Below are 23,237 nucleotides of genomic sequence, written 5' to 3' on the forward strand. Positions count from 1 at the left end.
AAAAGAATAGAATAGGACTCCATCTCTTTCTCTTGAAAGGCAACTTAGGAATAGGCTTATAAACTTGGGATTCTTCTTTTAGGCGATGGGCTAGCAACCTGTCACTATTAGAATCTCAATTCTATCATTAAGCCAAAAAGCGGGGCCTACCAGTCTTTTCAAGACTGTTGGCTCTGTCTACCCCGCATGGGAGATAGATGTGATTATGTATTGTACTAAGACCGATCAGCAGATCAACCAATTTTTTAGAGACCTACTCGGTTTCATAGCTGAAAAATGCTTTGAGAAAATTTCCTCAACCGATAAAAAAATTATCCTGTTAGGCGTCCAGCTAAGACTTTGCAATTGTAAAATATTCTCGTGGAGGTGGCCCCATAAAAAGATTAGTTATAAAAATCTAAACGGGGATGCTGCATGCAAAGTCATAGATAATCTGAGCCGCATATGATTGGGCTTGTTTCACAACTGTAGCATCGTTGTTGCACAGAAAGAACCTGACCGGCCTTCACTCGGCAACTCTTGTGGAATACCATCGCCATTCACATGTTCAATAACAGAAATGTCAAATTATAATACTTACAGAGTTGCCTTTTACTTTTAGCGCAGGTACCTCGTAATGAACAAATCAAAATTCAGTACACTCTGTACTTCAATTTATTTAAATGTAACATTTCATTTAAAATAATATTATTTGAATTAATCATAACAATGTGTTCTTTCGTCCACATTTATATTCTAAGTTTGGATAATTTTGAAGTTGACGTTATTGAAGAAAACTGTGCAGTGCAGTTTGTTTCTTCTGCACTGACGCTTTGGGAGTGGCAGTAAACTTTGTTTTAAGTAACTTATTTATCTTTTGGTTTCACAACGCGTTGTGATATGACAATTATTAAGTGAGTGAAGTCTTATAATATTTTAATATTTTTCTTCTGTGAAAATAATTACAGCGATTATACCTGCGAATATAAACAGGTATTTTTTGCGCTATACTTTTATCTATTCAGATAGATTATGCGAGCGGAACAGTGGTCACGAGTTAGTTAATATTTATTTCTTATAGTTCAATAAAAATCACGCTCTCTTTATTATTTCTATACTGTATCCAATAAAATAAAATAAACTTAAAATCTACGAAGTCAAAAACTGTGGTGTAAATATCCCTTACAATAACAAATATATTACCGAATAAACTATAACATGACTTTATACTTCATACAATGAAAAGAATAATGTATATTTCAGAATATTTCCCTGTAATTACTAGTTAACAAATGAATCATAGATTGGACTGTTGTGATACAGTAACCATTTGAAGACTTGTTATAATTTATATCGATTTGACAAACATCAGGCATATAATTATTAACTGGAACTCGGTATACGTAATAATGAGTAACAAGAGCCATGTGTCGTTATCAACTTATGTGTTATAAGGAAAGTTATGATTGCGTAAGAACAAGCATAAAGAAATTTAACTGAAAAGGAATTCATAACATATATTATTGTATTTATCCAAATTCCTTAAAAAAAATGGTTATCGAAAAAATTACTAGCTATCTTATTAAATTAACCTGGACAAATTATTGTTAAAAAAAGGCACAATCTTAAAAGAATTTATGGTTACATACATACATTAAATCACGTCTATGTCCCTTGCGGGGTAGAAAGACCCAACAGTCCTGAAAAAACTGGTTTTCTGTCTGAAAATCCAAACTGTTAATCGTCACATGTATAATATAATGTAATTTGAGATTCATAAGTGTATCAAATCGATGCTCTTTAATGATGTTATGGAATATTATTGACTTGCACAGTCAACCATTGTTAATTTAAAGAACGATTACTCAGTTTCAAATGTTTACAGTGGCGGTGCGTTGGCATAGCTATGTTATCAACAACTAAACAATTGAGGTTCAAAGGAATTTGCGTTTGCTTTAGCTAATATTATACAATGCAAATAAAAGCTGATTTTTTTACAAAGCTTGTATTAAACATGCAGTGTAATTTTAAAGCATACAAGTATACAAATATAGGTACATTTTGTATGCATAGGTATGTAAATCGTGTGGTAGTGCAATATTATGAGAAATAATTGAAATTTTACTTGATCCCGACGAACGAAAGAGGCTTTATTAATTTAACTTAAAAATTAAGACAGATATTACAACGCGTTTTTTTTTATAAAAGCGCCAATATAATTTTATATAAAAAGCTCCTTGGATCAACAGCTTTGATCAACAGACTTAGACCTTGTGCAGATTTCTGCGCTTTCGAATTCACACAAATTCTGCAAGCCTAATTTATTAAATCTTTTCATCATACAATCATCATATTTACGCTTTATATTTATGGGTAATTAGGTTTTATTATTAGAAAAATAACGTTAAGAATAATAATTGAAGTATCTTTAGCAAACAACACTTACTTCACATTTAATGTGTTAAACGCTACATTAAATATAAGTATGACCGTAAAGTTATGATAGATAAACCATTATAACCTTTTTAGAACTTATAAGGATGAAGAATTTTGTTTTTAGATTAAAGATTGGAAAAAAAATCATAATTCTTTAGAACATTTGCAAATTTTAACAGCAAATAAGCTCAGTGGAAATCTTTTTCTTTTTTGCTTTAATCCTTAATCGCTAGACTATTATGGTAATAAAATAATACGTGTGTGAAAATATCCTATCGTTATAAAAAACGCATTGTAATTGACAATGCAGGTGGTACCGACTAATGCAACGTATGTGTTCATACGTAAGTTAATTGCTTGCTAAGTGTATTTTGTAATCGTCATTTAGGTCCCGTTAGTAAACACATAACTTTATTAATTCGCTTTGATTGTTTCTATATAAATGTATGTAACACTATTATGTTACATTATTTTTTGGAAAAACATTGATGATTAATATTTTTTGATTACTATTACTAAAGAAATAAAAATGTGGTAATATCTATTAGGTACACATTAAAACTTGAAAGCAATTTCAAAATAAAAATCCTTTTAAATTATTTTTTTCAGAAGGTTTATTATTTCATCAAAAATTTGCTCAAAGCTTTTACTGAAGTCACCCACCCACCCCACTCAAAAGATTTGAACTTGATTTGTTCGTACCTATAATAAACATAAACTTACATTATGATTCCCAACAGACCAGACGAATCACAGACAATCCAATAAGACACTAAATTCTTCACTACATGCATACATTCACACAACAAATCGATTATTCTGCTTAAACGCACTAAATGTTTTATTGTAAATCTAAGGCACGCAGGTGAGAAATAAAAACGATATTATTTAAATCTCTGTTTCGCGATTTTTACTTTATACAAGTCTCAAATCTGATTGCTACCAGACGAAATTACGTCTCACCACCGCGGGCGAACGAAGCATACTGTTTTGATAGTGTATTTTAGCGTACTCCAAGGTGAGTGGGAGTGTACCATGAACCACACACCACCATCGACTGTCGCGTTTGCCGCTTTATCCGCTGCTGCTTTTAATACTGCGAAAATCACAACTCGTTCCGAATTCTTGCGGCTTTTCGCAGAATATCCCAATACTAGGGGATCGTTGAAAAATAGGGCCAGTTTATTACTAATTAAAGTTTATATCCTTAGCTCACTTTAAAGTAGTTATTCCTTAAAATCTTTAAAAAAATGTATGTAAAGTGTTTCCAAAATATATATACAATAATGAACAATATTAGAATGGCAATAAAAATAAAGTGTACTATCAATTAACAATAAATTTTTATCTCTTTTAATGTTTAATTGTACTTCTCAGATGGAGATTAGAAAGTATCTTACGCCAAGTTACTAATTCGTTATTTAATAAATTTTTTTAGTAATTGGATAATGATTTAGCCCAGCTATGAAATTATATGCATTATTCTATAGAACTTATGAAAGTATAGATTTTACTGCAAGAATAAAGTCCCTTCTAAGAATGAAGTCGTTATGTTGAAAACGATGAAAAATTATAAGTTGGCTTTGATTTTTTTACTAATAAACTTGAGTAGGTGCTCAATACCGATGCGTCACATACATGACGTAAGAGCCGCATCGTTTCCCATGTCATGTTTGTGTTTACACTTTAAGAAATTTACTTAGTTAAATCTATAACTACTTTTTATTACTGTGTGAGTCACGGATAAATTTCATTAAAATCCGTCCAGTAGCTAGAAGAGAAAAAATAACAAAAACACACACATCCTTACAAACTTTGGCAGTTATAATATTAGTAGTTTTTTTTTATATTTTGCCTATGGCATAGGTTTTTGCGCATGACAACTAAAGCAGACATTCTAAAATAAAGTCTAAATGATCCACAGTAGCAAATTTAATGGCACCATTCCAAAAAAAATGCGAATATTTCTGTATCGTATTCAATTGTTAGCAGAGACCCAAAGGTTATAATAATTGAAAAATAGGTTACGAGTTGGACATAAACTAGTGTTGATATTTACACGATTAACAACTGCGATACGTTTAACGTTAAAGCCGTCAAATTAGGCCAGAGATAGGCCTCCAAAGTCAATAGAATCAACCCCTTGGTTGTGATGTGAATATTACCCCTACACGGGAATTAAGACCCTATTGGAGACAATTAAGTTATAGTTCAGCATGCGTGACACATGGGCATGAATCCGCGTTCTACTTTCAGTCGTATTAAAGCTCAGCCTTAGGGTTGCCACTACACATGCATTTGAAATGTTTTCTTTTTATTCCATTTTGTTACATTCATTAATTTTTTTTTAAATTTTGGTGACCCGCAAATAATACGTCAAGGCGGTGCCTGGGAGCATTGGTTCGAATCTATTTTGTGCATCGAAATTCCTAATACCGCGCTAGCTGTTCTGTTTAAGTTCGTAAAGTTTTATGAATAACCTGATTTATAACAATAAGAATCATTTCTTGCCTAATTAAATAACTGATTGTTTTATTTTTTTTTTAACTTAAATATCAATAAATAAATAAATTGCTTATGCATAATTACTGAAACCACTAAACACTAATGGTAAACTTGAAATTAGATGCATACTTTGTTTTTTTGCAGTAATGGAATTCTTATAGGCAAAAAAACCCCATATTTAAACCCAAATAAAATTTACTTGCACGAAATCACGACCAACATACCTAGGTTAATTCATCAGTACATTTTATTATTGAGTTGTTGATGGCTTGTAAAGTGCAAATTCACAATAATAAAATTCACGTGCACGAAGCACAACAACAAGTTGATTATAAACGATGTAAATCGGAAGCAGCAAAAAAACTTCTGGGTACGAATTTTTCAATTCATTGAAAAAATCTGTTTTTTTTTTGGTGACCCTGTTTCAGGGCAGCTTGCTGGGCGTGATTGAGTTAGGCGTGGCGCCCATCACCCGACTATATGCGGTCAACGGGACTACACAAATAGGTGGGAACGTTTAACTGATGGGGTTTGATAGCATCCGTTATGGGGTCCCGGTTTAACCTGAAAGCATTGCAAGTCTACATTTATAGGTTTAATGTTATTGAGAATAAATATGATATTTGCAACAAACATTGCAAGATTTGCATGTACCTACTCTAGAAAACTAAATTTTAAAAAATCATTGTCATTGTAAATCAAAAATAAAGCAAATTATAATGTCAAAGGTTATCATTTATTAAAGCAAATTTAAATATGATTGCTGATTGCAATTGAGAAAGAACTAAATGCAAAATAAGGAATTTGTGACTAGCAAGTCTTAATTACATGCTGTAATTCTTAGTAAAATCAAGTTTAGCGTACCCCAAAAGTGTTCCACGAGTGAGAAGTCCTTCACAACACATTCCATTACCATATGTTATTTTTCACGAATTTTAAAGTAGCCGATAATGATAGCCTATTACTCATACACATCAATTTTTAATTAACAAAGAACAGTTTGTTATTCCGAGTATGTCTAAGTAAGATTTAATTTTCATATAATATCACTTAAATATACTTACGGTAAATGGGTGACTGTAACTTAATTATATTGACATAAATACATAAATATTTATTGTTTTCTCGAATTTGATCAACTTTTAGTGATGCAAGTCTTTAATAAATATCGCAGTAATATAACTGGGTTACTTTATTAAAGTTCCCTTCCAAATTCTCTCTTTTATTAGTTAACCCAAGACAATATACATTAATTTAAAAAAATAATAAACAAATGATTAAAATAATAAATATATTACAATACTAATAAAATATGTTATTAGTAGGTATTTTTACTATTTTTATAATATACTTCTAACCAAACTGAACGCGGCCTATCAGTCTTCAAGACTTCTGTTGGCTCTTTCTTCCTCGCAAGGTAAATAGATGTGATTATAGGTATGTATGTATGTTGTTTTTGACTTAACTACATATCGATAGATCGATAAGGATTTGCATGGGAAAACTTCCGTCAGAGCCATAAGGTTGTCGTTGTTACTAGCATAGTCGAATTATATACCTATTCTACATGTAATTAGTCTTCATCAACTATGAAATTATATATTTTCATGGATAAAGTAAATAACGCTAGCAATATGATTGTAGGGTGTCATGTCTGTCAATTAATATTTCCCAAGGGCGTAGAGTGGGCGTAGGTCTTCGCGTCGAAAGACAAATCGCAACGACTACGCTTCTAGGTCGCATCAACATAAAAGAGATCCTATCATCCATCAACGCCGATGACAACCGAACAATCAACACCTTATTGGCTAACAATGGACACGGTAATATTTATAGCAATCCCAGGTTTCACCCCAATGTTTCATTTGGTAGACAACTGAGGCACGAAAGGGAAATTTACCTACTGGTCCGGTTTTATACGAAATGTTTTCTTATGTGCCGTGTGATTTCCGGCACCATTAGAAAGGAAAGAATGGGACCACTCCATCTCTTTCACGTGGATTTCGTATAAGGCGACTAAAGGATATACTTATAAACTTGGGATTCTTCTTTAAGGCAACAGACTAGCAACCTGTCACTATTTGAATCTCAATTCTATTATTAAGCCAAACAGTTAAATGTGGCCTATCAGTCTTTTTAAGACTGTTGGCTCTGTCTACCCCGCAAGGGATATGGACGTGATTACATGTATGTTTTCTTATGTAAAATACGTTGACAAAGTATAAGAAACGTATCTATATAAAAAATATTAATATCTGAATTATCTTTTAATAATAGAAACAGAAACTATATGACTAGATTTTCAAATTTCAATTACTATCGCTGTTTAAAAAAAATATAGTGGCTGTGCTGAAGCTTTATAATGTTTGAGATATTTAAATTTATATATTTGTTGTACGAAACACATATATAACTAACCTGAAGCTAAGCCGGCAAACGCAAGATTTCATAGACAGCATTTGCCTTCATGCTCATAGTTTTGATCTGAAACAAACGGTAAATTAATAGTCAAGTTGAGTCTTAAAGAAAACAGGTTACTTAGGCTGTAGAACTTGGAACATAATTGTCTTGTATGCAAAATGTCAGTCAGATACTGATTTTATATTTTATTATATTTAAAACACTATTAAATTTCAAAATAGGCAATATCGGATAATACCATACCAACTTATGTTTTTAAAACCTATTAAAAAAAATTTGACTTCAAAGTTTACTCGAACTAGTAATGCATTACCATAGGCGGCAATTATGGTTGGTATGAACTCGTATTTAGTGAAAACATTGCCGCTGTTACGCCAATCGCATCGTATAATATATTAATTTTAATGTGACTGTCTCTTCCAGGTTACATTTCTTTGTGTTTCTGTACATCAGTACTTTAATTCCTTCTCCATTTTATATCAGTTCCCTTAGCCAAATACTAAATTCATCTTCATCATATCCCACAATGATAGTTGGTCGACTGATTGACTAAATATATAGGTATACATATAATCCATAAGGGGTAGACAAAACCAACAATCTCGAAAAGAATAGATGGCGACGTATAGCTGTTCCCTTGATTGTCTTTTACAATCTGCATGGGACGAGAAGCAGCAGGGTTTGCCAGTTATCTTTTGTCTTCGCTACCAAAGAGCATGGAAGCTTTTGCCTGACCAAACAACATGCTTTACATGGAAGATAGCGACTTGTCGCGTACGTTGTGCAGAAGGCCTTATGTCAATATGAATTAAGTCAAACATAACAACTAGGCCGTGTCTCGGCTACCTTGGGCATGATTTGGACAACCCGGCCCAGCAGAGATTAGGGTGGAAACGGGCGCGGCGAGCGTGCCGCGAAATGGCGCGACATTTTGGCGGTCGCTGACGTAACGGGCCACGCCTGACATTTCGTATAAAGCAACAAAGCAGCCCTACCTACCCTCATGCCTGATAACAGAAAAAGCTTAATAATGTTTAGGGCTTTTCGGGTTATTTGCCGAGGCTCGTCGCACTTCCACTGCAGTATCTCACCTTGGCATTTTCTATAGACCATTTTATATGTCAATAGGCGAATCATATAGCTTACAAGAGTGAAGGTTTTAAGTTGTTCTACAACCAAATCGTTTTCGTCCTTGACTCTCGTAAAATGCCTGTATAATACAGCCGAAATTGCGTTATAACAATGTAGACAGTTAAAACGGAGCACGTAATATACGATAGGTCAATCAAGGGGGCGTACGCCTATGAAGATTTAATGGCCATCCAAGGCAAACTCAACATTTTAGCCAGCTGGGCTATATATGGACTAAATATTAATTAAAGAAACACAATGACGAAAAATACTGTTGCAAATGTCTCATTAAAAATTCGACAGGTTGTGATAAGAAACTTCGAAATTTTTATCACAATAAAAAAAAACAAAATTGTAGGTCATTCGCAAACAAAAGGTTATATATACCCCTCAATTATTTAGTCCTACGACTGTGAGCCACGATGTCAGTTAGATCCACCGTTTTACCGCGTTTCTTTTTTTCTTACCAAAATTTGTCTAACCTCAACTTACTCTTTAGTTTGCTCTCTCTATTGTCTCTGATTAAACCGTGAAAAGCGTATAAAAATGTAATTATCAAGTCGATGCTATATTTTCTCTCATTATAAATGTATGCACATTTCCTACTTCGTCTTGAAAACTCTTCATTCAGCAAGCATCTACAGTTAATATTGTAAAACTATTCGGCTGGATTGTCCGCCTGCCTGTCACCAACACGGTTTGGGTATTTTAAATGTTCTAACAACTAGTTCATTTAGTCGCCTTGTGTCGTGCATGGGAACTCCATGGGAACATATGAACTTGTTTTATTATAATCAATAGGGAGCCGCATTATTAAGACGATACATGCTGTAGCGGCCGTTCAGCCTCCACGGACAAACACTCTTTGACTTGACAATTTTAGATGACCAAAACTGACGGACAGACACAGACTGTGAAAAAAAAGACAATCGACATCGAGACGAGACGACAAGACGCACCTTGAACGGGCGAAATTCTGTTTTAATTCAGACATAGACACAGACAGACAGACAACAGACCCTCGGCCCAGAGCCGGATTAACCTTAAGGCAGAGTAGGCAACTGCCTAGGGGCCCAGCATCGACAGGGGCCCCGCCCACTGCCTGCATTCCGAAAAATATTTTTTTTTGAATTGAACGAAAATGATAATTAACAAAACTATTCTTTCTTTTTCAACACCTGTAACACTTTATACATACAGAACCATCTAGTATCTAATATTAGAACTAATATAATCCTTCGAAACGCAACTAACTGGACTTCATGTACGTTGGGGGAATCCCCGATTTGTTGGGTGCGTTCTGTAAGCTTCCGTAGCGTGATAATAATTTGTAGCGTAATAGTTCCGAAACTTTCAAAATACCTATAACCTACGTATCTTTAATTACAAAATATGATATGAGTTCTGCGATTGCAAGGTAAATTTTAAAAAGTTTATGTGTTCTCCGTATTTGAAGACTTACGATTTTCACATACACAAAACCAAAAGTATTTAAAACAAAAGTGTTCCCGCTATTTCGGCATTCATAGAAAGGATTATGAATTCGAAATGGTGTGAAGAAAGAAACAGAGCACATATATCTTTTATACCTACTAAAAATGAGCTTTTGATTTATAGTAATTTAAGAATTTACTGCGATAAACCTTCTGCCAGTTTTATTGGAGAGAAAAAATTGTTAAAAAATGCAAGAAGTGCAAAAAAATATAGTTTTTGGCCAGTAAAAAATAAAAAATAAATTAGTAAAATGTAACTTAGGTAATTTTTTATTGTTCCCTACTAAAATACTATATTTATGTGCAAGGTACTATATTTTTAAAAACTTTACTTACAAAATACTATATTTTGACACTAAAATGTTGGCAACCCTAGTAGAAGGCAAAAAAAAAATACATCACATGATTTAGTCAGTCAGAATAGGTAAGGAAAAGGGGCCCGAAAATGGTAGTGCCTACAGGCCCATGACAGGTTTAATCCGGCTCTGCCTCGGCCCGTTCACATGCTTTACAATAATCCAATGTACCTTAACTTTTAAAAGATTTAACAACATTATGTAAACAATATATTAAATAGCTTAAGAGGTTGCGTGCAAAGCTTTAATATTGAGTGTACGTGGGTCAATAAACCAAGCAAAGTTATGTAGGTTTAGGCTTACGTTCTTGTATTGTGGAATTATAATGCTGTATTCTTTTGATAATACCTACACATTTAAAGTGCATTAAAAACCTGCAACTATTTGCGAAAAGAAAGTTCAAGGTGACGGTATAATAACTAAGCCACCACCGGACGTCCGACATTCTTCACACAATGAATTATTGAAAAGGGTAATTGAAAGAGCGCGTGAGAGTGTTTGCAGCCGCGGCCCTGTGCTTACCCTATGATTGCAGAACTTTTCTATTTTTTTATGGCGCGCCGTAAGTTGCCCACCATAAAAGAAAAAAAGTAACCTAAGTAAAATATTTGTTGACATAATATGACAGTGATCTGGGGGTGGCCTCTTAAACTTAATCTCATCCCACATCTTTATTTACACACGTAAGTTGCGTCCACTTGGCATAAGACAACTTCAAATAATTCGCCTAGCTAGCAGAGCAATAAAAGCAGAAAAAAGCGGTTTGGTTTCACACGAAGCGACTTCCATCTGACCTCCGCCTCTATAAGTTTTCTTGATTTTCTTAAATAATCAAATACTAATAATTAAAAAAACAAATCAATTGTAAAGTTAGAAACCACAAATTATGGGCTCATAGTAATGTTATTTCATAATTAAAAATAATATTTGTAGTAAATATTTACAAAAGTATTGAAACCATGAAAAACATTATTGCATAATGAAGTCTTAAATCATAAGTAAATCAAATTCTACCAAAATGAAGTAAATCAAATTCTACCAAAATAAAACATTCTCTCTGAGTTAAAAAAACCCCAGCAAGTAAGTGAAAAGAATATTTAAAATATATTGTTATTTAGATTTAATGGGACATTTAGTAAAGATTTTCATATAAATCATAATTTTCAGCTGGAGCCAATAGCAATACTATCCATAAAGGGTCATTTGTCATCACACCATTATCAAAAACATCATACAAGGTTCCATTGTGAATGTTTCTGAATATGTATGTATGTTTTGAGATAGGTATGCAAAAATTACTAAGAACTGATTTAGATAAAACTAAACTAAGTAATATATCGATACTAATTAACAAACATGTTAATTCTTCGGAACAGTATGATTAAACCACTCCAAATCTATCTTCGTTCTGGATTATCTAAAAATTTGCAAACCCCAGATGACAGTAACTCTGTGTTTAAACCAATGGGTGGGGAAGTGGACCCTACGTTCTGAAGCAACACAACTGAGAATGCAAACAGGAACACAATCAGATTTCAATATCATAATGAAATTTACTAAAGGATACCTATGTCATATGTATGCTAATTTTGAGTAAAAGTTAAGTGAATAATTTCAACTCGCTTCATTTGGAATTGATGGATATATCAGGCAAAGTTTTACTTATTTAAACTTTATTGTATAAAATACAAATTTATTAAGCATTATCTACCAGTCAACCATTGGGTGTGACAGAGAATCCATCCAATTTGTTTGGCAGTGTTTGAATCCTACAAACTATAACCTTCTTACTATTCTTCTCTCCTCTCAAGCCACCTTATTTCCCAACATGAACCATTGTTGTATTTGTTGTATGTTCTCATGCTATCACTTTGGATAACTCCAGATATTACTTCATCACTCTCTCTACATATTATTAATGTAAAGTTCCCCTATTTTCTCTCTCTCTATGTATGCGCTAATCTTGGAAATATTGAGGATGGATTATGTTCCTGTTTGAAATGTTGGAAAAAGCGTTTTCTAAGGAAAAAGCCAGGGTGGGTTGCTAGAAGAGTATATGAGACAGATGTCTTGTCAAGCTTCATGAATAGACCTATAGAATGCCTGAACACATCATAGCTTATCATAACAGTCATGTACAAAAAATTTAATAAGAAGTATATTTTGGGACTGATTTAAGTCAAAAGTTTAGATTTGGTGTAACTCAGCAATGTTTTTTAAAAGTTTAGCATATATACCAAAGAAACACCACAACCAATTTCTTAATAGTCGATTATGACTTGTATATACCAATATTTGCATACGACATAAAGACTAATAAGATATTGTTTGGTTTTCATTTTATGAAAGAAGTAAAAATAATTTAAAGTGAAAGTATGTTCCTATTAGCAAAGTTGACATCACCAAGTAAAATAAATACTAGTTGCAAAACTGTGAACAGTACCTTTTGGTTATATGAGGAAACATTCAAATATCCTTGATTTATTCACTTCTAATAGTGATAAACTTCACAAAAAGCTGCTTTATTTTGTTAACCAAAATCGCCGCAAATATAAATCACCACAACTATCTTGACTTGATCAACCAACCAACTCGAGGAAAATTACATCTTTCATTCATTCATGACTTGACAGATCAGACAGTTGACATATGTGCTGAAATGTTGCTAGAACAAAAATATTTTAAAGCCACCTATTGAAAGGAAGACTTTTTTGGCCTTATTTTGGAGGCCCTGTTGGACCCAAAACAAGTCTTTGGTTTGAAGATTTGCTTTCTCTTTGGTTGTCATTGTCAATCAAATCAATAACAAAAAAATTGCTCTCGCTTTCTATGTGTGCTTCTCTGGGTAGGCTTGAGTTGTTTTGGTCGTTTTTTTAATTTAAGATGACTGTTCGTATTGATTAAACTATCAATTTTACGTGAATTTACTTATTCTGTGTCCTGCATTGATGATAAAGTAAGTTAACGACGAATAAACATTGTTTGCTAATAGTGGTTTCCATGGTCAATTGACGCTTAATTTCTCGATTTATTACATTTCACACACCAATATACTACAATTATTCATTTCAGAAATTACAAGCAAGTTCAATTATGAATATTTCTATTGAAAGAAAAAGATCTGACTGTTCCGCACTTCCTAAAGGATGGCAAAGGGAAGAAGTGTTGAGAAAAACTGGACTTACTGCTGGAAAAGTTGATGTTTATTATTACAGGTATGTCCATACACAATTTATACATATCATATATTTTTATTAAGTGTTGTAAATACCAATTTCAATTTCTTTACTTATCAATATAGGGAATTATCCCAGATATCATCTGTTGACATCAAAAATTACTTATATACATATAACTGAAGTTTTATGTAGGATTGTGGTCATAGGCGATTCCAGGCTCCTCCTTAGAGGGATAATGCAACCAGGTCAACACCAGGGGAATGATGAAGATCATTATGTATAACATTTTATTGGTATATTTGACAACTCAATGATACCAGAAAATTGTTATTAAAATGGGTGCATGCAGTGTCCAGTCAATTAAATGAATTGGTGTGAATTTTGTAAAACAGTGCAGGGAGTCTGTGACCATTAGAAATAGCAATAAGTAAAGCCCAAATCAACATTTTAAAAGACTACATTGTTGTTTTACAGCCAAATCTTACATCTTGATAACTATTTATTCATGGTTACTATGTAGAGTATTTTTTATGAAAATACCAGGTATATTAAGAGATGGACATTTGATTGCTCATAAAAATTATGAAATACTGTTTGAAAATATTAAATGTAAAATAAAACATATACAGGTGTTATCAATTAATTTAATTTGGGATGCTTAGTGTTGTGTCATTTGGAACATTGTTAAGGCATTTATATTTATAACTTGATTTGCTAAGAACAAACATGGTCAGCAATAATTCCATCCAGTGCTTAAGGCTTCAACAAATGTTCACATCAATGGCACATCACTATTAGTGCTATATCATAAAGTCATATATTACATCTAATAACAATGCACTGCTGAGCTTTCGATGTTCAATCAATTGTCTACTCACATTGGACATCATTAAGTATTAACATGTGATACTAACATGCGTCTCCTTCTGATAGATGACTGTGAATTTTCTATAGCCCTACAGGTAAAAAGTTCCGCAGTAAACCCGAGCTAGTTCGTTATCTCGGTGATAGTATGGACCTGTCGTGTTTCGACTTCCATCAGGGTCAAATAAACACAATGTTGCTGTGCAAGGCCAAGAAAGCACGGGCTCAGTTCGATTACAGGTTCCATATTAGCGTCAATAACTTTCTATCACGTGTGTTGTGATCATTAGTGCAGTCTTTGCTTTGTGTTCTTAAAATGCGCTCTCTACCCGAAGCTTGTTTAGTCAATGTGCTCTATACATAGTTAGTTTTTCTGTGTGACGACATTATAAGGTTGTAAATCAAATTTATGCTACAATATTTTAATTAAGCTCCTTATCCTACAAAACTTAAGAGAAATTCAAAATTATTTACAACAATTTGGATTATTCTGAATGTGTCTTTAAATTCTTAAATCAATTTTTCTTGTCTGCAAATTCTTGATACAAATTTAAATGTAATTTAATTAAAATATTGTACATACAATATGTAATCATAACAATTATTAGTGAAAAGTCGTAAAATGTCGAGCCAGCACTGCTTGCGACCAACCCAGTACTATTACCTGTTAACATTGTATTTTGTGTATAATCTTAGGCTTTGTAACTAGTGCCTGTACCACTTCACCATTCATTGTAGTAACCACAGTCACAGTAGCTTTGCTTACTCCCTTTTCACCTTAGCTATAAGTCAGTAGGTATACTTGAAAAATGCTTAACAAAGATGAAAAGTGTAAGGTTGCTTTTTTTATGATAACAATTAGAAATATTCCTATCTAGTCGTAAATATAGGAGAGATTTCGTAAAAGGCGACTAAGGGAAATATTTATAAACTTGGGATTCTTCTTGTAGGCTATTTGCTAGTAACCTGTCACAATTTGAATCCATTATAAACCCATACAGTTGAACATGGCCTTTAAGTCTTTTCATGACTGTTGCCTCTGTCTGTCCCGCAAGGGAGGATATAGTTGTGATAATATATATGTATGTTTTATATCTAGTGCTGTAGACATAGCATCAATGTTGTTTATTAATATGCTGTTTATCTTAATTTTACCACTGCTTTTATTACTACAAAGATCAAAGCCTTATATTAGATCTTGATGGTTTAGTATGTACATTGATTTCTGTTTGTCAGTTGGTTTTTCTCAGAGTTTATATAGCAAGAGGACTGTTAGCTGTGTTTATTTGTGTGTGTGTTTTTTTAAAGTGTTATCTCTGGTTCATGTTTGGACTTTGTTTTGGTTTTCATGTCTGGTTTATTGTTTGAAATTTGTTTTGGTTATTATTATATTAATAGTTTGTTTAATGATAATGAATCAAGATTCAAAATTATTTTTGGCAAAATTTTATGTTTTGATAAATACGGATATTTTTATTATTTTGTTATTTTTATTCTACACCAACTAGTCATGTGTGCTACATACCACAAATTTTTTTAATAACGAATATTTCTGCTTTTTTTTAGTATAAAATGAGCACTTCATTTCTGCACTCTTAGTATGCACGATTCCTTATCTCATGTGGCATGATTCATGTCTACCTTTATTTAGATGGGCTAGTTGATCAAAGTGTTTTTTTTTTTATTAAAGAGAATTACCAAAAATTTATTCTAGAAATTTCATAGGATTACTTGTGTGTGCATACAGGGGTGTTCGATCCGACGCATCACTTGTGCCACCTATACGACAAACCGCGTCGATTTTCAAGCAACCCGTGACAGTGTACAAGACGCAGGAGAGCAAGGTGAAGACTGACCAGAAACACGAGCGCACCGGTGATAAGCAGGAGAAACCAAAGCAGTTGTTTTGGGAAAAGAGACTTGAGGTACCTTCTTCTATTTTGTAAAGGTTTACATGAGTGCTGTGTGGTTCACGGTGCCAATTGAAAAAAGGATAGGATCACTCCAACTCTTTCCCACGGATGTCGTAAAAGGCGTTTAAGGGATAGGCTTATAAAGTTGGGATTCTTCTTTTAGGCGATGGGTTAGTAAGTTAGCTGAACGTGGTCTATCAGTCTTTTCAAGACTGTTAGCTCTGTACCCCGTAAGGGATATAGACGTGATTTTATGTATGTCACATTATATGAGTGCAATTCTTGTTAAATTGCACTCCAACCAAAACGGGAAACATTATCAATTACGTATAGGTATTATGTTGAAAGTCACGCCTACAAACTATTTGTTTCTACATAAAATATAAATAGTGGAAAAAAATTATGCCGAAATATATTTCTTCGCATACTCGTTCATGACTGCAAAGCATACGATCTTCTCAATATTTCATGAATTATATCCAGTTGCTCCCTTTATTCCAGGGTCTTACGGCATGCGATGCAAACGGCGTGATCGGGACAACATCCCTCCCGAAGTACATCAAGCCCCTGGGACCGTACAATTCAGATGCAACGACCATTCAGTCTCTTGCGACTGCCTTACATGTTTCATCGCAGCCAATAACTGGTATGAAATTTCTATATAAATAAATAAATAAATATATACGGGACAAATTACACTGATTGAGTTAGCCTCGAAGTAAGTTCGACACTTGTGTTACGAGATACTAACTCAACGATACTATATTTTATAATAAATACTTATATAGATAAACATCCAAGACCCAGGACAATCAGAAAAAGTTCTTTTCTCATCATGCCCTGACCGGGATTCGAACCCGGGACCCCCGGTGTCACAGACAAGCGTACTACCGCTGAGCCACAGAGGCCGTTGTAAAGTAGGTTATATATATTGTCTATAGTATTTTATTCCCTATGAATGTGTAGTAATTTGTGTTTTAGAACATGTTTTTTTTTGTACTTTATGTAGGTAATGTTTCATAGCTCACGAAAAATGTGATCCAGAGGTCATGTGGATCTACGTGATTTAAATATGTATGTAGTATAGATTAGACACATTGCATTATGAGTTTTTGAGATTCTTAATCACTGTCTTGAAGAAATGAACCAAGATGACCACATTGTAAATATTTTCATACATGTTGCAATAAACGCCGTATGGTGCTGTGTGCTTTTCGGCACCAATAGGACTACTCCATCTCTTTCTCATAGATGTCGTAAAACGCGACTAAAGGATAGCCTCATAAACTTGGGATTCTTCATTTAGGCGATGGGCTAGCTACCTGTCACTATTTAAATTTCAAATCTATCATTAAGCCAAACAGCCGAACGTGCCTATCAGTGTTTGCAAAACTGTTGGCATTGTCTTCCCCGCAAGGGATATAGACGTGATTATATGTATGTATGTATTTTACAATAAGTGACTAAGGATTAAGGAACCAGATTTCGATTATGATTTATCAATTTACAGGACAAAACGGGTCAAAACAGGCAATCATGGAGAATCCCGGCGTTTTTTTAAACCCTGAGCAGCCGCTGATTGCCGCGGTGACCATCACGAAGGAGGACGTGCGGCGGCAGGAGGAGCGTGTGAAACGCGCGCGAATCCGCCTGCAGGTAACTTCAGATTTGATTAAACAGATTTGACTTCTGACGCAACTCTTTGTTAGAATTTTCCTTGTTTTATTTGGGATCATTTAAATCTTAGCCGCGGTATTTTGGTCGTTTATGATTTCACTATTTGAAGCTACAAACATATATAGATATATCAAATCACGTCTTTTTCCCGAACGGGTAGGCAGAAACTACATCTTTTCACTTGCCATGTTCTCTGCATACTTCTTTCGCTTCATCCTCATACATAAATTTCTTCATGTTCGGTGGTTTTGGGTGCTCTTGACCTGACCCTTTGCCAGGACGTCCTTAATCAAGAAACATTCGTCTTGAAACTCAATTCCAGCATTAAGCCATTCAGCGGAATGTGGCTGCCCAGTCTTTCCAAGACTATTGACTATATATTTCCCAAGGCATATAGACGTGATTATATGTATGTATGTATTTTTAACTAATTATTGTGCCCGTATTCAACGGAAGGTGCTGAAGCTGAAGGTGTTATAAACTCATATGTTTTGTATTTAGACATTATGCTATATGCTTTAAACTAAGTCTTCGAACATATTTGAAAGGACATTTGCCATCAGGCTAAACCCATCACAACCATCTTCGAGTATTATGAAATAAAGTCTCTTTAATCCCCTAAGAGAATGTGGTGAAAAATGAATTGGGTTTTGGTTTGGCCATTAAGATCACATCGGGATAAACGTGGTCTTTGGATCTTGTGGCTCTTAAGTGATAAAGATTTAATGTGTGTGAGACTGGGTTGGTAAAATACAAGTTTGTGTGTGATCAGGAGGCATTGGCGGTCGCGTAGCAGTGCGACGGCGGGCCCGAGCCGGGCTCCGCCCCGTCGCCGCCGCGCGAGCCCGACTCCACGCAGCCGGACTCCACGCAGCACTCGCCCAGACACGACCTCGACTCTAACGCCGACAATGATAACGAATGTGTGCTCGAATCTCTATAGGTGGCTTTTATAATTCTAAAGACATCGGAATTTTCGAAATGGAAATTCTATATTAAACTTGAAATTAAATGATCTATTTTGTCGTTTGCATCGCAGGCAATTGTATAATAGATACCTACTACTTGTAGATTTTAATACATGATTTAATGCAAATTATTTTTTTTGTAATTATGACCCAAATTTATCATGGGGGTCTTTATACTTGTTTTTTCGTCGTACGAGTGAACTGCGTGTTGTCATCCATATTTAAAAATAAGTAAGCTAAGCTTGTAATTTGTATCTATTCATAATAAAACACATTATTTTATTGATTTTTTTATTTCAATTTGAAACGAAGAATTGTGCTTAGGTACTACTCTATTTAATTATTAATTTCACAACCATAAAAAATTTGGCTTAAACCGATAGAAAAGACTATACAATACAAGCGGAAACAAAAACAAATTTTAGTGACATATTTACCTAGATATTGTCACGTATTTGATCTTGTTTTTTTATATACTCAGTACATCCCGCAATTACCTATCATTTCATTGAAAGTGGTTTGCATACGCGTCAATGTTCTAATGTACGGGGAAAAGAGTGATATTTCTGACGGTCTTCTGGCTTATGAACGTTTTGTACACACTTTGGTACTAATCATTCTGTGTATCTATTACAAAATGGACGGTTGCTAGTGTGCAATCGATTGATTAAGCTGCTATGTGCGTTAGAATAATCAATGGGTAAGATATATGAAAAATATTTTATATAGATCTAAATAACATGGCTCATATCAATTCCCCAAGCTTAAAATTAGACTTATGATTACGTAATTCAAAAGCTATGGCTAAACTGTAAAAACAGCAAAATGAAAAATCCTTATAGAAATGTATAAAATATCTAACTACAATGGCACTGGTAGGCAAGATTTTACAATAAACTTTATACAAAGTTTTTAACTCAAAATACCAGCTTAGCATTTGCTTTGAAAGGACAAGAGGTAGCATTACATTACAGACACATCCTAGAACATTTTTTTTATTTATAAAATAACAAAAAATATGCAATATTTGTAATACCATGACCAAAGGTTTATAACAACTAAACAAGTGACATCCTCTACAGCCGAGATTTTATGATTGGAATTACGAATTTATTGTATAGAGGTGCAAGAGGGATTTAAGGATGAATGAAATCCTGGAGTATGGTTGATGTGAAATTAGGAGTAATGTGATGTGAAAGACGATAAAGAGACAAGAATAAGAAAGGGAATGAAACTTAATAAAAATTGACTAGAAATATATAAGGAGAGTGTGAATGTTGAAAGGCGAAGGCCTGGATGACGGGAATGTGAAGGAGAAGTGATTAATGTTTAGTCTTCTCTGCCTACCCTCACCCGGGCGGAAGAGGCGTGATTTTATTAATGTACAATCAGCTTAAGAGATACGTGTGTCACCTCGCCTTATGTAGTGAACCAATAAACATGAGGTGGCCCAGATATCTTCTAGCTAGGCTGACTGTACCTTTAATAAATAGGACACTCTATGCTATAGTAGCACGATAGCGCATTAGGGACAAAACCATAACAACTTTCGCATACATTCCCAAGGTGGAATGTTGTCAGGCAGATAGCCGACCGTAAGAACTTTTCCAAATATTTTCAAAACATATAAAGTAAAAAGCAAAATGTTGTCGACCAGCTTGTAAATGACTAGAATCTATAATTCTAAACTATAATAAATAATTTAATAATGTCTTAATCTTAACTTGAAAAGGCAATATTTAATTTATTACTAGTTAAAATGCCATTAATAAAAATGGACTTCCATTGAAGGCCCCAGCTTTATTATTCAAGCAGAAAATGTTGAACAAGATTATAAAATCCTAATATTATTTATTCAATAACTTCTTATAGAATTCATAATGTTCATAGAAAGTGTTAAAAATGTTTATTCAATTAGATTTTAGATAATACTCTCTTCATATTTATGAAGACAAACTTAATGTCACTAGCCTCTAGAGGGCAAGACAATTCAGCTATCTAAAATTAAATGCAATCCTAACTTATTTAAACTATATAAAATCTATTATACTTTTAGAGAAGTTATACTTCAATACTAATTGACAAAAAATATTAATTTATTTTTTAAATTTGTATGTATTTTAGTTACAATAGATTTTATATTAGTTTTTATTGAACATTTCAATATATTTTTTGTTGTGATTACACTAAAATTTATAATGACTAGTGGAATGTTAAATTCTATTTTATAAATAAAATGATATGTCAAAAAGTTAAAACCTGAATACATGATACGTAAAGATGATATGTTATAACTTAATCTATGTCCACGGATAAAAATTGGAAAAACATATAGTGCCTATTATGAAGTATCCAAGGAAATAGTACTGCATTAGTCGTGATTGAAAATCTGGCATTCGTCTAGTGATGATGAATGTTTTCCATTTACTATACATATTGTCAACTCCCTCCAAATTTGCAATGGACAAGTGATGAGTAGGTATTCTTTTCCCAACACCAATTCGCCGGAAGTGTTCATTTATGGTATTTTGGTCTGCAGTGGGTGTCGGACTGACATTCATTCTGCTAGAACATATCCAATATAGAACAGGACTAGCTGATGCTAAAAGTCTTGTAGATACTTGAATATGCACAAAAACAATACAAAACACTGTTAAAAACATGACATGAACTATATATACAAACATTGTAGGATCATTGGCCCCAAATCCTTTAGTATATTGCTTTGGCCTATAAGGCATCTTGTTTAAATAACCAAATATATTTGACTTCAATCCAAGTCTTAGACATAATTTAAAATTGTTTTTTATATAAGACATACAATGATATATGATTATGAATAAGATAGGAAATGCCAACATGAAGTTAGGTATCTGTTTTAATTTGTAATATTTGAAATAACCAACATTCCAGTAATGATCTTGTATATATGTGTAAGACAGAGGGATTGTGTAGTTGCACCACAGGCTCTCCGCCATTCCAGGAAGGACATACTCTGAGTTAGAGAGGAACTCTGGCAAATTGTGGTCATGGGGAACACAATATTTGAAATAATTATATGTCTGAACTAACATGAATGGAATCAATGCTATTATCACAGTCAAAAATAATGCCACACTGGATGTGAACAGTGGCAGCAGTAAAAATGGAATTATTATTTTACGTTTTAGAGTTTTATATTTGTACACAATCTCAGGCAAAGTTCTCTCTATTACATTCTTGAAATTAGTATATATTATAAACCCTAGGTTAACAGATCCATTGGACCGAGCTATCATTGAGAAGCCCGCAGGCAAACCACTTGTTATATCAATATTTGCAAATCTCAATGTTTCATTTTCTGTACATTTTAACATTGTATAAAAAGACATCCATGCGAATAGAGTCTCTGAATAAGGTGCTGTAAAGAATATGCTAGCTGGATTGACACAGTACAGTATGGATGACTTATATGCTTTGCTTTCACTTCTGAGTATTCTCAAACTCAAACTGTGTAATATATCTGCTGATTTGATAAACATCAGAATATTAACAATAGTAGCAGATATCAAAAGTGCACTATGAAAGTTGATTACTGATCCAAATAAACTGCATACCCCATATGCAACATACCTTACAATCATAGGAAATAACGGGAAAAAAGCAAGACAGTTTTCATACGTGTACCCATATTGTGCATTATGTATAAAGTACTGCGCATCCCATCTCTTCATGCCGCCTAGAAACATGTCTACAATGGAATCAGCATAGGTTTTCCGCAGCGTCGGGTCTTCAGGACTGACAAATACTTTGGCGTCGTGGTCCGGTATAAGAAGATTCGATATTGCTTGTAAAAATATTACAGTAATTCGGGTAATAAAAGCGAACCATAGAATTTTTTGTCGCGGCGAATACATTACTGAAAGGAAAGGAAATTATCATTTACAACACAACATATATGATACTTGCTACACTTATGTAAAGATTATGTTACCTTTAAATAATATTTACTTAAAAAAGGTACTTGACCATTTAATTTAAATCAAAACTGGTTAAATAAAATATGAAATCTCAGATTGCAATGTTATCAATAAAATAAAACATTGGATTTGACAACGCTAAAATCCCGTTGAGACAGAATGACAATGACATAGCACCATCTGTGATATTTCATAAACAGGCAATGGTCTTTAAATGTCTTATAAAATGAGTACCACCCACGGCCCACACAATTTCGATATGGAGTAGATAGTATCAGTAATACTAACGAATACTGTTTGTGTTGGAGCACTGCATTAATAAATGTCTAATCTTCGATCACGCAATGAAGCCTCTG

General features: G+C 33.6%; 3 protein-coding genes across 6 annotated transcripts in view; 1 reads left to right on the forward strand and 2 right to left on the reverse strand.

The window, feature by feature from the left end:
- LOC106129670 (probable phospholipid-transporting ATPase IM) overlaps positions 1-12,918 on the reverse strand; it is a 43,147-nt gene extending 30,229 nt beyond the window's left edge. Inside the window, exons 1-2 of one of the 2 annotated variants that reach the window (XM_060948680.1) lie at positions 12,765-12,918; positions 7,339-7,404 (exon numbers count right to left, since the gene is read on the reverse strand). The gene's annotated coding sequence lies outside the window, so the exon portion shown is untranslated. Of the gene's footprint in view, positions 1-3,138; positions 3,390-7,338; positions 7,405-12,764 lie in introns of those variants that run through there. The other variant, XM_060948681.1, reaches the window with a different exon arrangement.
- Positions 12,919-12,952: 34 nt separating this feature from the next.
- LOC106129668 (methyl-CpG-binding domain protein 3) lies at positions 12,953-19,208 on the forward strand. Of its 2 annotated transcripts, XM_013328281.2 has the most exons (7): positions 12,953-13,277; positions 13,394-13,536; positions 14,455-14,604; positions 16,112-16,289; positions 16,779-16,923; positions 17,788-17,933; positions 18,727-19,208. In XM_013328281.2, the coding sequence occupies exons 2-7, from the start codon at positions 13,415-13,417 to the stop codon at positions 18,745-18,747; spliced, it is 762 nt and encodes a 253-aa protein (XP_013183735.1). In that variant the 5' UTR covers positions 12,953-13,277; positions 13,394-13,414; the 3' UTR covers positions 18,748-19,208. The 2 variants fall into 2 exon arrangements, with proteins under 2 accessions (XP_013183735.1, XP_013183736.1); XM_013328282.2 differs by lacking the exon at positions 14,455-14,604.
- An 8-nt stretch (positions 19,209-19,216) lies between these two features.
- LOC106129667 (GPI mannosyltransferase 2) lies at positions 19,217-23,030 on the reverse strand. 2 transcript variants are annotated; one of them, XM_013328279.2, is made up of 2 exons: positions 22,896-23,030; positions 19,217-22,820 (listed from the first exon to the last, which is right to left on the reverse strand). In XM_013328279.2, the coding sequence occupies exon 2, from the start codon at positions 22,816-22,818 to the stop codon at positions 21,223-21,225; it is 1,596 nt and encodes a 531-aa protein (XP_013183733.1). In that variant the 5' UTR covers positions 22,819-22,820; positions 22,896-23,030; the 3' UTR covers positions 19,217-21,222. The 2 variants fall into 2 exon arrangements, with proteins under 2 accessions (XP_013183733.1, XP_013183734.1); XM_013328280.2 differs by having other exon boundaries at positions 22,931-22,995.
- Positions 23,031-23,237: the final 207 nt, after the last annotated feature.

The sequence above is a fragment of the Amyelois transitella genome, chromosome 16 (genome assembly GCF_032362555.1).
Source record: "Amyelois transitella isolate CPQ chromosome 16, ilAmyTran1.1, whole genome shotgun sequence".
NCBI classification, from domain to species: domain Eukaryota; kingdom Metazoa; phylum Arthropoda; class Insecta; order Lepidoptera; family Pyralidae; genus Amyelois; species Amyelois transitella.

Bases quoted from the DNA above. Each gene is read 5' to 3' on its own strand.
- LOC106129667 (XM_013328279.2), bottom strand. From the start codon at position 22,818: ATGTATTCGCCGCGACAAAAAATTCTATGGTTCGCTTTTATTACCCGA.
- LOC106129668 (XM_013328281.2), top strand. From the start codon at position 13,415: ATGAATATTTCTATTGAAAGAAAAAGATCTGACTGTTCCGCACTTCCT. The intron at 13,537-14,454 runs GTATGTCCATAC...AATTTTCTATAG, and splicing joins GTTGATGTTTATTATTACAG to CCCTACAGGTAAAAAGTTCC. The intron at 14,605-16,111 runs GTTCCATATTAG...GTGTGCATACAG, and splicing joins CGGGCTCAGTTCGATTACAG to GGGTGTTCGATCCGACGCAT.